Below are 16335 nucleotides of genomic sequence, written 5' to 3'. Positions count from 1 at the left end.
AGTCGAGTCATTGGAAAAGACCCTGATTCTGGGAAAGATTGAAGGCAGGAGGAGAAGGGGATGACAGGATGAGATGGTTGGATGACATCACTGATTCAACAGACATGAGTTTGAGCAAACTCCAGGAGATGGTGAAGGACAGGGAAACCTGGCGTGTTGCAGTCCATGGGGTCACAAAGAGTTGGACATGACTGAGTGACTGAACAACAAAAACATGTACATTTTTGAAAGGTCTGCACCCAGTGACATAGTGACTAGATGCTGTTCAGTTGCTAAGTCACGTCCAATTCTTTGTAACCTCGAGGACTGTAGCACACCAGGCTCCTCGGTCCTCCATTATCCTCCAGAGTTTGCTCAGATTCGTGTTCATTGAGTCAGTGATACTATCTGACCATCTAATCCTCTGGCACCCCTTTCCCCTTTTGCCTTCTGAAAAGACCCATCATCAGGGTCTTTTCCAATGAGTAAGTTCTTCACATCAGGTGGTCACAGTTTTGCATCTTCAGCAACAGTCCTTCCAATGAATGTTCAGGCTGATTTCCTTTAGGATTGACTGGTTTGATCTTGCCGTCCAAGGGACTCTCAAGAGTCTTATCCAACACCACAGTTCAAATGCATCAGTTCTTTGGCGCTCAGCTTTCTTTATAGTCCAACTCTCACATCCATACATGACTACTGGAAGAAATATAGCTTTGACTAGATGGACCTTTGTTGGCAAAGTAGTGTCTCTGCTTTTTAATATGCTGTCTAGGTTGGTCATAGCTTTTCTTCCAAGGAGGAAGCATCTTTGAATTTCATGGCTGCAGTCACCATCTGCAATGATTTTGGAGGCCAAGAAAATAAAGACTGTCACTGATTCCATTGTTTCCCCATCTATTTGCCATGAAATAATGGGACTGGATGCCATAATCTTAGATTTTTGAGTGTTGAATTTTAAGCCAGCTTTTTCACTCACTTTCATCAAGAGGCTCTTTTGCAATGAGAGGTGGAGTCTAAACTGAGAGGTTGCTAGTTTCCTTTTCAGCCAAATGTTAACAGAAGTTCCTTTCAATTCACATTTCCTGCTTTGCAACTACTGAGAAAAGATACCACCAAATCCCTTTTTTCAAACAGAAACATGACAACGACAGAGGTGTCTTTAAAAATCTTAGAGACAGACCCTACCTATAGAGCGAACATGGAGGAGTGGAGATCTGGTAAGGTAAAATTGATAAACTTTGACAAAACAAAACAGGAGTTGGGGAGGGGAGTTCTTATACTACTGATCACTGACAGCATAGTAGAAATTGTGCTTCAGAGGTATCAGTACTTCACAGTTAACCTCCATAGCAGAAGAGATGTTTTGAGGGACTAGAGGTGGGTGAGAGGGCAGGTGTGTAATTGTTACGTTAGTTATTCTGGTACTGGATATGTTACTTAAATATTACTGCACAGTGAATTATGTTATAGGAGGTTAAGAGAAAAATGGTCTGTGGGTTTTGTTTTCAATTAGTCTTCGTATTTTCTCCAGGTTGCTGGCTACTTGCATTCTGGCAACTCACATTATGATGTTAAATAACAGATGATTATATCCCAGAGTGATGGCAAACAGACACCAACAATTTTGTAATGCATAAACTAATAAAAGTTACCCATACCTCCTATATAGCACAGGGAACTCTGCCCAATATTATGTGACAACCTAAGTGGGAAAAGAATTTGAAAAAGAATAAACACATGTATATGTTAAAAAACAAATTAACCATGACACCTATGCTGTAGTCTGTTTGAAACTAATAATAATATATTTGGAATCTGTTATTTGTTAGACACAGAGCTACAAAGACAAATTGTATTTAAACTCTGCCTGCAGGGCTTCATCACCTCAGGGACAGAAAAATGAGTTACTACAATTTGATGTGATTTGTACTACAAGGTATTTAATAAAACCTAGGGAATTGGTGATGGCTTTACTTGTGAAGTGACTTTTGATCTGGGCTTTGAATGAGTCGTCACATTTTCTGGAAGAAATATGAGTAAAAGTCACAATTTTTTGTTAAAAAAAAAAAACACTAAACAATTATATATTTTCTTACCCTTGGGCACAAAACTGTCCTGAAAAATTTTCTTTTGGAATTAAGGGTAAATGTGATTTTCAGTGATATCATTAAGTGTTTCAGATGAAATCTATTGAGGCTCATTTATGTGTTCAAATGACTTTCCCTTTGTCTCTCCCTCTGGCTTTCTCCAGCTTTCCCAAGTGGTTCAGTGGGTAAAGAATCTTCCTACAATTCAGGAGATGCAGGTTTGATAACTGGGTGGGGAAGATCCTCTGGAGTAGGGCATGGCAACCCACCCCAGTATTCTTGCCTGGAGAATCGCATGGACAGTGGAGCCTGGCGATCTATAGACCATGCGGTCACAAAGAGTCAGACATGACTGAAGTGACTGAGCATGCATGCACTGTCTCTCTCTTGCTTTATGTCTCTCTCTGTTTCATGGGCTCTGATGTACTTCTGTGTTCTCTCTCTTGTTTTTCATTCTCTGGACTTTTGATTATAGCACATCTTCAGCTAAGCTTTATATCATCCTATTTAGAATACATTACCAAAGTAGTTTATATAATGTGTCTTACCAGAAATTTTTAGAAGTGATCATAAAAATGAAATGAGCATCTTTTAAACATAACCATTTTAGTTAAATTAAGAGATTTCCTGGCGGCTCAGATAGTATAGAGTCTGCCTGCATGTGGGAAACCTAAGTTTGATCCCTGGGTCAGGAAGATTCCCTGGAGAAGGAAATGGCAACCCACTCCAGTATTCTTGCCTGGAAAATCCCCTGGAAGAGGACACCAGTCTCTGCTGTTTCTGGGAGTCTAAAGGCAAGAATCCTGGAGTGGGTTGCCATGTCCTCCTCCAGGGGATCTTCTGGGCCCAGCAATCAAACCCGGGTCTCTAATGTCTCCTGCATTGGCAGGTGGGTTCTTTACTACTACTGCAACTTGGGAGCAGAGAATTAATTTCTTATTGTTCTCTAAAGAGACTTTGTTTGATAAAATCATGAACAATTATTGACTTTTAAAAGTTACCTGCAAAAACTGAGACTATTGGTGTATAGATCCTTTGTAATTTAATTTCTATTTTTTAAAATTTTAATCTTTGGTAATTTAAAAGCAGATGTAGAGTTTGAAAGTAGGAATTGAACCTAAATCTATCCACCAGCAAATTCTTTAGCATTTTTAGTTTATATTAAATTTGATGATGAAGAGAAAGAATATAGCTTATGCATGTTTGTTCTTCAGTCCAGTAGAAAGAATACTTTTTATAGCTTTTACTGAACTTCTATTTTCTGCTCAAAATTTGCATTTCCTTCTTTCTTCTTCCATTCTCCCCTCTCTCTGAACTTAACTTTTTATTTGGGACAATAGGATATTGTAGTTCCTGAAACACAGGGCTCATGCTTAATGTTTAGTGAAAGCAAAAGTTCTTGCCAAATGTTGATGTTTTACTAGCTAAGCCACTTAGGTGAAACTACCTGAGCAGCGCAAAGGTGAAATCTATTTTCTTTTAAATTTAAACTGTCCCTGTAAGTTAAATAAGTTTTCTAGGACATGAAACTAAAAATTAAAACCAGTAGATCAGTAATTATGCTCCAATTAATATAAATAAATAAATTTAAAAAGCAAGCATCATTCAGTTCAGTTCAGTCACTCAGCCATGTCCGACTCTTTGCTACCCCATGAATCGCAGCACGTCAGGCCTCCTTGTCCATCCCCAACTCCTGGAGTTCACCCAAACTCATGTGTATCGAGTCAGTGATGGCATCCAGCCATCTCATCGTCTGTCGTCCCCTTCTCCTCCTGCCCCCAATCCCTCCCAGCATCAGGGTCTTTTCCAATGAGTCAACTCTTTGTATGAGGTGGCCAATGTATTGGAGTTTCAGCCTCAGAATCAGTCCTTCCAATGAACACCCAGGAGTGGTCTCCTTTAGGATGGACTCGTTGGATCTCATATATTAATGCATATATATGGAATCTAGAAAAATGGTACTGATGAATGCATTTACAGAGCAGGAATGGAGACCCAGGGGAAGGCTAATAGGACAAACTGAGAGAGTAGCATGGACATATATACGCTACCATCTGCAAAATGGATAGCTAGTGGGAAGCAAATTGAATATTCAAATTAGCTTATGTAATACTCACATATTAGAGTTTAAAAAGGATCCATTTATCCACTTCCAGTTCTTCTCTGATAATGTAAAATTTAATCCAATCCAAAACAGAATTTCTTCGTTTATCAGATTTTGTATGAGTCTCTGTAAATGAAACACAAGAAATGACTGAATATTGAATTTGTTTATCTGTTCCTGGTTTGCATTCTTATGCTCATCCTCTGAAACTATCACCTCTTCTATGAGGCCTTTCCTGACTCCCTGTTGGAGTTAATTAATCCTTATTTGTGATATTTCTATTTGTTCATTTATATATTAATATTTACAAATGTTTATGTTTATATTGTTATATTCATTACATTATATTTATTTTGTTTTCATGTCTATTTAGTCTCTCAGATTGTGAACTTCTTGAAGTCAGGGTTGATATTTTCATCTGCATAGAACCCTTAAGGCTAAAGCACAAAGATCTTGACATGGCTAGAAGTCAGTGCTAAGTTGTATTAAAGTATTTTAGTTAATTATTTACCAGTTCTTCCTTATCTTGAATAAGCAGCAGACTGGATTCTCTTGTGGAACAGTCAGCTAGACTGTCATTCCAAGGTTTGGAAGTTTCATGAAAATACAAGCATTTATCTCGGATTTGTTGCCAAGGCATTGAGCACATTAACGGAACTGATCTCTCTAAAGTAAGAAAGAAGGGGAATAATAAAGTAAGAAAGGAAGAAGAAATAAATATTATGTTTCTAACCTGTCCCCACCCCACTAACACTAACGCATGCATTAGTCATCATAAATTCAGGAAAGACTTTGCTCATCGCTGTGAGGACAATTATGTATTTAGAATTTAATATAACTGTGAAGCTTTTGAGACCATTGTTCATTCTGCTACTAACATTTGAAAAATAGTGACCAGTTAAAACACTAACAGACAGAATAACTTGTTCAAGTGTTCAAGTCCACACAAGCAGTTGGTGATAAGAGACAAAACTCTTTCTAGGATTCCTTAAATTCCTCACCTGTGCTCTTTCTACTCCATGGACAACAATATCAAAATCATCTAAAAAATACACTTGAAACAATATAACTCAAAAGCAAATAATAATTCATAAGTTTATGGCAAATACCATGGAGAAAAATTATAAAAAATTTCTGATGCTAAATTATATATTTGAATATTCAGTTCAACTCAGTTACTCAGTCTTGTCTGACTCTGTGAACCCTTGGATTGCAGCATGGGGGTTCCTTGTCCATCACCAACTCCCAGAGCTAGTTCAAACTCATGTCCATCAAGTCGGTGATGCCATCCAACCATCTCAACCTCTGTCATCCCCTTCTCCTCCTGCCTTCAGTCTTTCCCAGCATCAGGGTCTTACTTTGGTCAGGGCTCTGTGATGATCTAGAGCGGTGGGATGGGAGGGTGGGAGGAGGCTCAAGAGGGAGGGGATATATGTATATTATAGCTGATTCATGCTGTTGTATAGCAGAAACCAGCACAACATTGTAAAACAACTATCCTTCAATTAGAAATAAATTTTTTAAAAAAGTCATTCTTTTGGTATACACTTCTAGTTCTGACAAATATGTATAGTTGTGTAGCCACATCACAATCATTATAAAGAACAGTTCCACCCGCACCCACACCTTTGTAAACATTGCTTTCCTCTCTGTCCACCCTTTAATAAAAACTGATCTTTTCTTATACTCTTGCTTTAGAAGAATGTCGAGGGGGTCTGACTTTTTTCACTAAGCATCGTGCATTTGAAATGCATCCATATTATACTGTGTTATCAATAGCGTAGTGTTAAGAAGGAGAGAGATTATTTACAAGGACTCCTGCAATAGGAAGAATGCTCTAAAAAAGGTTCTTATTTTATAAATAGGTCAAGAAGTGGGTTGGACACTTGTGGGGGAAGAGAGCATGAAGTGTAAAGAGTAGATGATATCCTGAAGTTAGCACTTCCCACTTTGTGCCGGGGACACGAACTCATGGTCACACATGAGCTATGATGCATCTCACTTCTCTTTTTAGAGCTGGTTTACATTTTCAGGCAAGCCAGAGTTTGGGAATTTTGAGGGGAGACTGAGCCACACTAAAATTTAGCAAGCCAAAGAAAAACAAGAAATGAGCAATTGTGAATATAAAGTCAAGTTTTTATTTTCTCCTAGTATCAAGTGGTATTTATTTATCTTTCTATCAGCTGAAGGATATTTGAATTGTTGCCAGTTTTGGTGATGATGAATAAAAAGGTAAAGCGAAAGCCACTCAGTTGTGTCTGACTCTTTGTGACCCCATGGGCTATATAGTACATTGAATTCTGCAGGCCAGAATACTGGAGTGGGTAGCCTTTCCCTTCTCCAGGGGATCTTTCCAAGCCAGGGATCGAATCCAGGTCTCCCACATTTACAGGTGGATTCTTTACCAGCTGAACCACGAGGGAAGCCTGATAATGAATAAAGTTAATATAAATATTCAAGTCTAGGTTTTTGTGTAAATGGAAGTTTTCATTCCTCTTGCATAGATACCAAGGGATTCTTACATTGCTAGGGCATATGGTAAGGATATGTTCACCACACCTAACTGCCAAGCTGTTTTCCAAAGTGGTTATACAGTAATATTTCCAACAGTTCATGAGAATTCCATTTGTATCTTTTCTTCCCTGTCACTTAGTTTTGTTATTTTGTTTAACTTGCCACTTTGATGCACATATTGTGGCAGCTCACTGTATTTTCTGTTTCCCTAATGACTAGTTATATTGGTTTCTTGATTGGTGGCAGCCAGCAGGGAAGTCACAGGAGCTGCCTAGGGCTGCTAGAGTCAGCAGTCACTGGGGTGAAAGGAGGCCTTAGCTCCCAGAAGCATGCTGGGAACCTGGTGTCACAGGACTCACTTGGGTCACTGGAGCTGGCAGGCACCTGGGAGAGGGGGGCCTTGGTTGGTGAGTCTGCAGGGAGTCACACAGGGCTGCAGGAGTCAGATGGCTGGGAAAGGTAGATCTGGGATGTGTAGTGAAGGCAGGTGCTGTCTTCCTCCCCTTTTCCCACGGGGAATGGGTCTCTCTCTGTGCTGGACTGCCCAGTCCTGAGGGAAGGGTTTTGGGGGCTTGGTCCCCAGGAGTTCACTAGGAGCCAAGTGTCACAGGAGCCCCACCTGGAGCTGCTGGAGTTGGCAGGTGCAGGGGGAAGACAGGAGCCTGGGCTCCTAGGAGCTCACAGGAAGCCCTGGGTGGAAGCTGTCGAAGGCTGCATTATCTGCCTGGAATTGCTAGAGTACACAGGAGCTGGGATGAGGCAGGGGGTGGGTGTACCTGGCTCTGGGGAAGGTATTTTAATGTGCAGATAATTTTCAAATTAATATTTCTACTGGGAGGAGAGTGGATGTGACTTCTTGAAACATTTTCACTTCTTTCTAATCTCTTTGCCTTTTTAACTTTTGCCTTATTTACTTTTCTTGCCTTATTGGCACTCATAGAAACCCTAGTAAAATGTTAAATTGGATTGGTGAGAACAGGCATCCTTGCCTTGTTCCTGACCTTTGGAGGAAGGCCTTCACTTTTTCACCATTAAGTATCATGTTAGCTACACTATTTCTATGAAAGTGAAAGTTCAGTTCATAATTTGTTGGGCTTTGTTATTTTGGATGACTGTTACATTTTTCTATATTTTATGTCATACTTACCGACATGGTCATATCCATTTCTCTTCTCTTATTCTGTTAATATGATGAATCATAGTGATTAATTTTCTAATGCTTTTCTCAGAACTTCTATTTGTTATTTAAGGAGGTAAATCTGGATTGTTTATATGTTTCGTTTTCATTCTGATTTCTACTCTTTTCATTTCTTACTCTCTTATTAGCTCTTCTTCCAATAACTGGAAGACTCTCCAGGGGAAAAAGCTTCAGTTTCTCTTCTCTCTAGTCGCTTTTGGGCTGTGCTCATCTCTCCTGGACATGGACCTTTTGTGAGAGAGTTTGGCAATAGGGGAGGTGAGGTACAGCAGACTTTACATGTTGATTCTGTGATAAATTTAAGTTTTTCTTTCTAATACCTCCATGAGATTGAGATTATGACATTTGTATTTACAGGAAAAGATCTCCAAAAGAAATGCCCAGCAATTGCCTCTCCTGTTACACCTGCCAAGCTTTGCTGCTGCATCTTGATTATCTTTATACTTGTAGCTCTAAATGTGGTGACACTTTCCACTCTTGTGGCAGGTGAGTTACCTGTTCTCCAAACCGTACCATGTTCTTTGCACATTCACATTGTCAATAAATATTTATTGAGCTCCACTATGTGCCAGGGTGTGTGAAATGCTTTAGGTGTATCAGCGAACAAAACACTCCTATTCTATTAATAGCAGGAAGATGCAGATGTTATAATATAGGGTAACATATTGAGTTGAATGTAAGTGTCTAGGGCAAGCCTCCTTGAGAAAACGACTTTTCAGCAAACTTGAAGGAGATGAAGAAGCCATTGGGTTTGTGGGGAAAGCATTCCAGATGGCAGGAACAAGTAGAATGAAAGGAGGAATCTCCTGGTAGGTTTGAGGAACAGCATGGAGGCTTCTACAGCTGAAGCAAGGTGAAAATGAGGAAGAGTAATGGGCTGGGGGTCAGGGAGCTCACAGCCTAATGAGTCAGGTAAAAACTGTGGCTTTTAATCTGAGTGCAGTAGGGGATATCAGGAAGAGGGAAATTGTAGGAGAGAAATGCCATGATCTGAATTCCATTGTAGAATAATATTTTGACTGCTATGTTGAGAATCATGCACTGTGTATATTTATTAACATAATAGTTTTCATAGAACATTCTATTCTAAGGCAAATCCTCAATATAATAAAGTCACTTGGGAAAAGCAACTGCTGCTAGTTTGTACTCAGCAAGTGATCACAGATCTCAATATTCCATTTTCCCAGAAACCAAAAAGAAAAAAACGACCTCAAAAGAGTTGTTGTTTTGGCAAGCAGTGAAGTGAAGTGCAAACACATTTCCAAGTATTGAGTTTAACAGTTGGTGTTTTATAAATGACTAAGGCTGATAACATTCTAAGAGGCATTAGAAATGCACTTGAGAATATGTTCCTGGAAGTAAAATGAGAGAAAATTATGCAATTGATGGTGCCAAAATACATAAAAAGGAAAACTGTTCATTTGGAAAAACAGACAAATTTGGGCTTGGAAAACATTTCTAAGAGTCTGTCTACCTATAGAAAATAGGCCCTGTTCAGATTTTGAGAAGAGCAAAAGATTATTAGCCAAGGCCATAAAAGTACAAGTCTAGCTGTTCTTTGGCATGCTCTTCTTCAAACCCCTCATTTTGGAATTCAGTTATACTGTACCTACATATACATGTACACACATGTATATATGTATATATTAATACATACATATGGAAAAAAAGACTGACCTCAGGATGGTAAGTGGAAAAATAGATAAAATGGATGGGAAAATTTATTCGTTATGCTTCACTGTGTCTGTCCAACTTTTAGTGAGAAGCAGAGCGACAGACTTACAAGTTCTGCTTGCCACCTGCCCAGAAGGGTGGATTGGATTTGGGAGTAAGTGTTTTTATTTTTCTGAAGATTCAAAAAATTGGACATTCAGTCAGACATCCTGTACTTCACTGGGAGCTGTTCTTGCTCAGTTTGAAATGGAGGAGGAGTTGGTAAGGAATATTTTTGGATCATGTTCTTTGTTAAATACTTAGCCCCTGAGAAGGATAGGCTGCACAGGGTGACAGCTGAAAGAAGAGGAAGGCTCCCACTCCAAGCAGACTTGCAGGCTTGGAGTGCATATTAGTCCCTGGCATTTCTTGGGTATGTTATCTGCCTGGAACTCTGTGAGTCAATTTGGACACACTCTCTCATGTAATCCTCATAGTTAACCTTCAAATTAGATATATTCTTACCATTGTGAAAAAGAAGTATGGTGATCATGTAATTTATCATCCAAGTTGGGACATTTTGGGGAGTGAAAGTGACAATATTATGTTGGAACCACAGGCATAACCTGGGACTTTACCAGTCAAATTGAGATGTGTGATCACTTTAATGTAATTTAGGGTCAGAGACATTTGAGTGACTTAAGCTGAGAACTGCGGACTAGTCTTCTCCCTTCAATGTCTAAGCTTCTCAATCTTACCAGGCTGTCATCCAAAGAGAGAAGGCTGGGGGGAAGAGGACTCAAGGGTAAAATGAAGGAGACATGTGTTTTTGCTTTCTGTGTTTTATAATAGAACTTCCTGCAAAGATACAAAGGCCCTTTTGACCATTGGATTGGCCTTAGCAGAGAACCATCACATCATGCTTGGAAGTGGACAGACAACTCTAAACTTGATGCCTCGTAAGTTTTTAGGCTGCCTTCTATTGTAGGAATATGTAGTTATGGGTGTGAGTTGTACTTATGGAAATGTAAATTTAATATCATGGAAGGTTTCAGGGATAAGAAATAGAAATCCTTTGTATGCTCTTCTGTTTATTAGCAGTGCCTTTGGGAAAAGTTTACATATCATTTTCAATTGAAATCTTTAGCATGAGGATGACATTAGACATAGTTCTGCATTCACTCACTGACTTAAGCTATGCTGAAATCCATATTTAGAATGTAGAGAGAACAGCTGAGGTACTCCAGGGTCCTATAGTCTTGGAAAGCCAGGGAAGAATTGGTATCTGCAGACCCTCAGTCCACTCTGCCAGGTGCTATGTTTATTACTAAAAGGAAGGTTGTCAGGGACCCAGAGGGAATCCCTCCTGTGATAATTTATCCCTGGAAGAAACTTAGTAACACACCTTTGGTTCTGAACACTTCAGTGAAGAGATCTTCACTGTAACCATTACACTGGAACAGACAGAATGAAAAAGGGCAATCGCTTCCCTCATTCAAAGCCAAGCCTGTTTAAGAATTTACTAGTAAGTACATAATTTTATTTTCACACAGGTATAGAACAGGTCAGAAGAACAATGAAAATCATCTTCATTGAAGGCCAATGAAAATAATCAATAATGATCAAAAATAAAATAATAGAGAAGAGTTTTATTTGAGCCAAGCTGAGGACTAGGCTGGAAGGCCACCTCCCAGATCACTCTGAGAAACTGCTTCAGAGAAACAGGGTTTCTAGCCCAGTTTTATATTTTATCAGAAGAGAGAACATTAAACAAGTCAGGATCACATTCCTTCAAGATTTCAAATGAAAAAAATTGACCAGCATATACAAGCGGGTCAGTATGGCCTTGGCACCTGGGAAGGGAGTCTTATCACTGAAGGAGGACCAGCACTAGTGTCCCCAGAAGAGAGACATTTAATCTTTATTTTTAACTGGACATTTTTTTACTTCTGGTCAATGTGCACTTTTCTTTAGTCGTTAAAACAAAACTACAATATATGTTTGCTAGGCCACAAACAGGGTATTATAGATGGCCTAAAATTCAAGTTAACTCATGTATAAGCCAGAATGACTTCCCTATATTTCAACATATGAAATTTTTTTTTAATCTCCACCATGGCAGCAGTTCACTTGGCCACAACAGCGAGCGCTAGATTACTAGTCAACAGCATAACTGGATTTGGGATGGGCGATGATCAGTTCAGTTCAGTCACTCAGTCGTGTCCGACTCTTTGTGACCCCATGAATCGCAGCACATCAGGCCTCCCTGTCCATCACCAACTCCTGGAGTTCACTCAGACTCACGTCCATCGAGTCCGTGATGTCATCCAGCCATCTCATCCTGGGTCGTCCCCTTCTCCTCCTGGCCCCAATCCCTCCCAGCACCAGAGTTTTTTCCAATGAGTCAACTCTTCGTGTGAGTTGGCCAAAGTACTGGAGTTTCAGCTTTAGCATCATTCCTTCCAAAGAAATCCCAGGGTTGATCTCCTTCAGAATGGACTGGTTGGATCTCCCTGCAGTCCAAGGGACTCTCAAGAGTCCTCTCCAATAACACAGTTCAAAAGCATCAATTCTTCGGTGCTCAACCTTCTTCACAGTCCAACTCTCACATCCATACATGACCACAGGAAAAACCATAGCCTTGACTAGACGGACCTTAGTGGGCAAAGTAATGTCTCTGCTCTTGAATATACTGCCTAGGTTGGTCATAACTTTTCTTCCAAGGAGTAAGCGTCCTTTAATTTCTTCTGATATTCAAGTAGGGAGTTTGAGAATATAAAAGGAATTAAGTATAGAAATGATGTATATGTACTAAGAAGCCATATGAAGACAGATTTTCACATTTCTCTGGTTCACATTAAAAATACCTGGAGTGGGGGTGTGGAAGAATATGAGGAAGAAAGAATGCAGATGTCCAACCTATGCTTTTTAATATTTTTGTGTTTGGTTTTAGGTTTGTCATCAGAGGAACTGGGGAATATGCCTTCCTGAATAACTTTGGAATTACTGCTAGTATCAACGGAGCTATAGAGAGAAGATGGATTTGCAGCAAGACAAACAGTAATGTCTCCATACCCTTACATACTCCAAGGCCTTTTTAGGGAATTTCACACACCATTTCCAAGAGATGCATTATAGATTGCTATATACAGTTGCCACTGTATTGCCTCATCTGCCAAAAATTTATCATCAAAATTCATTTATAATATTTGCTAACAGTTAAGAAGTAAGCTATTCTTGAATGATATAGGGATTTGGAAGAGCATAATTCTAAGTGTCAGACTTTATTTTGGGGGGATCCAAAATCACTGCAGATGGTGATTGCAGCCATGAAATTAAAAGACGCTTACTCCTTGGAAAGAAAGTTATGTCCAACCTAGATAGCATGTTAAAAAGCAGAGTTTGCCAACAAAGGTCCGACTAGTTAAGGCTACGGTTTTTCCAGTGGTCATGTATAGATGTGAGAGTTGGACTGTGAAGAAAGCTGAATGCCAAAGAATTGATGCTTTTGAACTATGGTGTTGGGGAAGACTCCTGAGAGTCCCTTGGACTGCAAGGAGATCCAACCAATCCATTCTAAAGGAGATCAGTCCTGGTGTTCATTGGAAGGACTGATACTAAAGCTGAAACTCCAATACTTTGGCCACCTCATGCGAAGAGTTGACTCATTGGAAAAGCCTCTGGTGCTGTGAGGAACTGGGGACAGGAAGAGAAGGGGACGACAGAGGATGAGATGGCTGGATGGCATCACCGACTCTATGGACATGAGTCTGAGTGAACTCTGGGAGTTGGTGATGGACAGCGAGATCTAGCATACTGTGATTCATGGGGTCGCAAAGAGTTGGACACAACAGAGCAACTGAAGTGACCTGAACTGAACTGAATTCTAAGTGTTAAATATTGTATATGCTAAGTTCCTTCAGTTGTGTCTGACTCTTTGTGATCCTATGGGCAGTAGCCCATCAGGCTCTTCTGTCCATGGGATTCTCCAGGCAAGAACTCTAGAGTAGGTTTCCATGTCCTCCTCCAGGGGTTGAATAATATGAGTTGATACAAATATTTGAACCTCATAACTGTGAATGGATAGAGAAGCCTGATATGGTGCTGTCCATGGGGTCACAAAAATTTGGACATGACTTAGTGACTGAACAACAAAATATGAATGAATTCCTCTTTTGTTAGACAGACAGCACTTTTCTTTGCACAAATGGGACCATAAAAATGACTATGATAGCTGAAGCCATGCAAAATGATAATGAGAAATTTATAACTGACCATGTTCAAAAGCAGAGACATTACTTTGCTAACTAAGGTCCGTCTAGTCAAGGCTATGGTTTTTCCTGTGGTCATGTATGGATGTGAGAGTTGGACTGTGAAGAAAGCTGAGCACTGAAGAATTAATACTTTTGAACTGTGGGGTTGGAGAAGACTATTGAGAGTCCCTTGGACTGCAGGGAGATCCAACCAGTCCATTCTGAAGGAGATCAGCCCTGGGATTTCTTTGGAAGGAATGATGCTAAAGCTGAAACTCCAGTACTTTGGCCACCTCATGTGAAGAGTTGACTCATTGGAAATGGCTCTGATGCTGGGAGGGATTGGGGCCAGGAGGAGAAGGGGACGACAGGATGAGATGGCTGGGTGGCATCACTGACGTGAGTCTGAGTGAACTCTGGAAGTTGGTGATGGACAGGGAGGCCTGGCGTGCTGCGATTCATGGTGTCGCAAAGAGTCAGACACGACTGAGCGACTGAAATGAGCTGCTGCTGCTGCTAAGTTGCTTCAGTCGTGTCTGACTCTGTGGGACCCCATAGACAGCAGCCCACTAGGCTCCTCTGTCCCTGGGATTCTCCAGGCAAGAATACTGGAGTGGGTTGCCATTTCATTCAAAATTCTCTTACTATCAGTTACAAATATATAGGGAAATTTTCAAAAGCACTGAGACTAAGGACTCCCTCGTGGTCCAGTGGCTAAGACTCCATGTTCCCAATTCAAGGGGTCTGGGTTTGACCCCTGGTCAAGGAACTAGCTCCCACATGCCACAACTAGAAGATCCCATGTGCTGCAACTAAAGATTCCCACATACTGTACAACAAAGTGAATTAGCTGTACAGCAAATGGAATCTTTAGTTGCGGCACGTGGGATTATACTCCAATGGTGGTGGGGGGGTGGGGGGACTTTACCACAAAAAGCAAAAAAAAATTAAAAAAAAATCACAGAAATTGGCAAAAAAAAAAAAAAGATTCCACATGTTACAAGGAAAATTGAAGATCCCACATGCCATGACTAACATGTGATGCAGCCAAATAAATTTTTTAAAAATTACCAAGACTGGAACACATGTATACCTGTGGCAGATTCATGTTGATGTATGGTAAAACCAATACAATATTGTAAAGTAATTAACCTCCAATTAAAATAAATAAATTTATATTAAAAAATTGCCAAGACTAACATTTCTTTTATATTTTGTATTTTAAAACAGTAGTATTAGAAACACTGAAAAAAAAAGCTTTTTACACTTATTCTCAGTGTTCATGTTTTTACATGTTTTACAGTGTGCTAAATAAATGTATATAAATATCAATTTTTTATTTTTTACTAGATTTAAAACATCCTGCTTTTATCCCACTTAAATCAAGAATAGTTAAATACTTCTACTAATGAAGGCTGTGATACCCAAATCTCAGAACTGTTACATATTATTGAGTTTTAAGAAACAAAATGTTTTAAATTTTACAGCATTAGCTACACTGTACTGATGAGTCCCAAAAAGGATGAAATAGCAATTTATAATGCATTCTCTCTTTCTGTGTTATTAGGTTGGCCAAAAAGTTTGTTCCAGTTTTTCCATAAGATTTTATGGAATGGAAAAACCAGAATGAACTTTTTGGCCAATCCAATACTTCCATTTCTCCCATCTCACTTGTATATTTCTCAGTTTATTCTTTTGTAAAATTTTTGATTTACAACTATACTCTAATAAAAATTGTTAATTTCAGGTATACAGCAGAGTGAATTAGCTATGCATGTATACATGTGCACTCTTTTATAGACTATTTCCCCTATAGGAATTCACACAGTATAGGGTAATGTTCCCTGTGCAATATAGTACATCCTTACCAATCATCTCTTTTGTAGAGAGTTGTGTGTATACGTCAGTCTCAATCTCCCAATTTATCCCTTTCCACTCCTTTACCACCAGGTAACCATAAGTTTGATTTCTACACTTGTGGCTCTATTTCTGTTTTGTAGATCAGTTCATTTGCGCCGTTTTTTAGATACCATATATAGGCAATATCATGTGATGTTTGTCTTATCAGTTTCTTCTTGTTGTGCAGTCACCCAGTGATGTCCGACTTTTTGTGACCCCATGGACTGCAGAACTGGAGAAGAAAATGGTAACACACTACATTATTCTTGCCTGGAGAATCCCATGGACAGAGGAGCCTGATGGGGTCGCAAAGAATCAGGCACGACTGTAATGACTTGGTTTTGTGTGGCAGGGACTGCAGAACACGAGGCTTTGTAATTCTATGCAGTTTTTGACAATATTTAGTTTTGTATCTATTTTTATATATTGTATACTTATATTTTTTATACATACTTGAGATTATGTCTTTGTTTTATTTTTTTCTTGTCTTACAATCATTTTGCCTTAGGTTTTCTTAGATGCCTAGACTATATCTAGCTCAGTTCTATATTCTCAGAGACTAGTACAATGCCTCAAATACTGAATATTGTCTAAACATACCTGTGAATGTATAATGCCTTCTACTCTATGAGATTCTGCCCTATTTTC

At 39.4% G+C, this 16335-nt stretch overlaps 1 protein-coding gene across 1 annotated transcript; it reads left to right on the top strand.

Annotated features, from left to right (window-relative positions):
- The first annotated feature begins 1089 nt into the window (after nucleotides 1–1089).
- LOC138079221 (C-type lectin domain family 2 member E-like) lies at nucleotides 1090–15995 on the top strand. The gene is made up of 6 exons (XM_068972079.1): nucleotides 1090–1196; nucleotides 8240–8368; nucleotides 9642–9817; nucleotides 10388–10494; nucleotides 12489–12595; nucleotides 15875–15995. The coding sequence occupies exons 1-6, from the start codon at nucleotides 1118–1120 to the stop codon at nucleotides 15883–15885; spliced, it is 609 nt and encodes a 202-aa protein (XP_068828180.1). The 5' UTR covers nucleotides 1090–1117; the 3' UTR covers nucleotides 15886–15995.
- The last annotated feature ends 340 nt before the right edge of the window (nucleotides 15996–16335 follow it).

The sequence above is a fragment of the Capricornis sumatraensis genome, chromosome 4 (genome assembly GCF_032405125.1).
Source record: "Capricornis sumatraensis isolate serow.1 chromosome 4, serow.2, whole genome shotgun sequence".
NCBI lineage: Eukaryota > Metazoa > Chordata > Mammalia > Artiodactyla > Bovidae > Capricornis > Capricornis sumatraensis.
The sequence above is the reverse complement of the archived record's forward strand: the minus strand, read 5'-3'. Positions and strand labels throughout refer to the sequence as shown.

What these genes read in the sequence shown, in the direction of transcription:
- LOC138079221 (XM_068972079.1), top strand. Translation starts at nt 1,118, where the DNA reads ATGACAACGACAGAGGTGTCTTTAAAAATCTTAGAGACAGACCCTACC. An exon ending in ACTTTCCACTCTTGTGGCAG is followed by an intron (nt 8,369 to 9,641) that starts GTGAGTTACCTG and finishes TCCAACTTTTAG; the next exon opens with TGAGAAGCAGAGCGACAGAC. An exon ending in TTGAAATGGAGGAGGAGTTG is followed by an intron (nt 9,818 to 10,387) that starts GTAAGGAATATT and finishes GTTTTATAATAG; the next exon opens with AACTTCCTGCAAAGATACAA.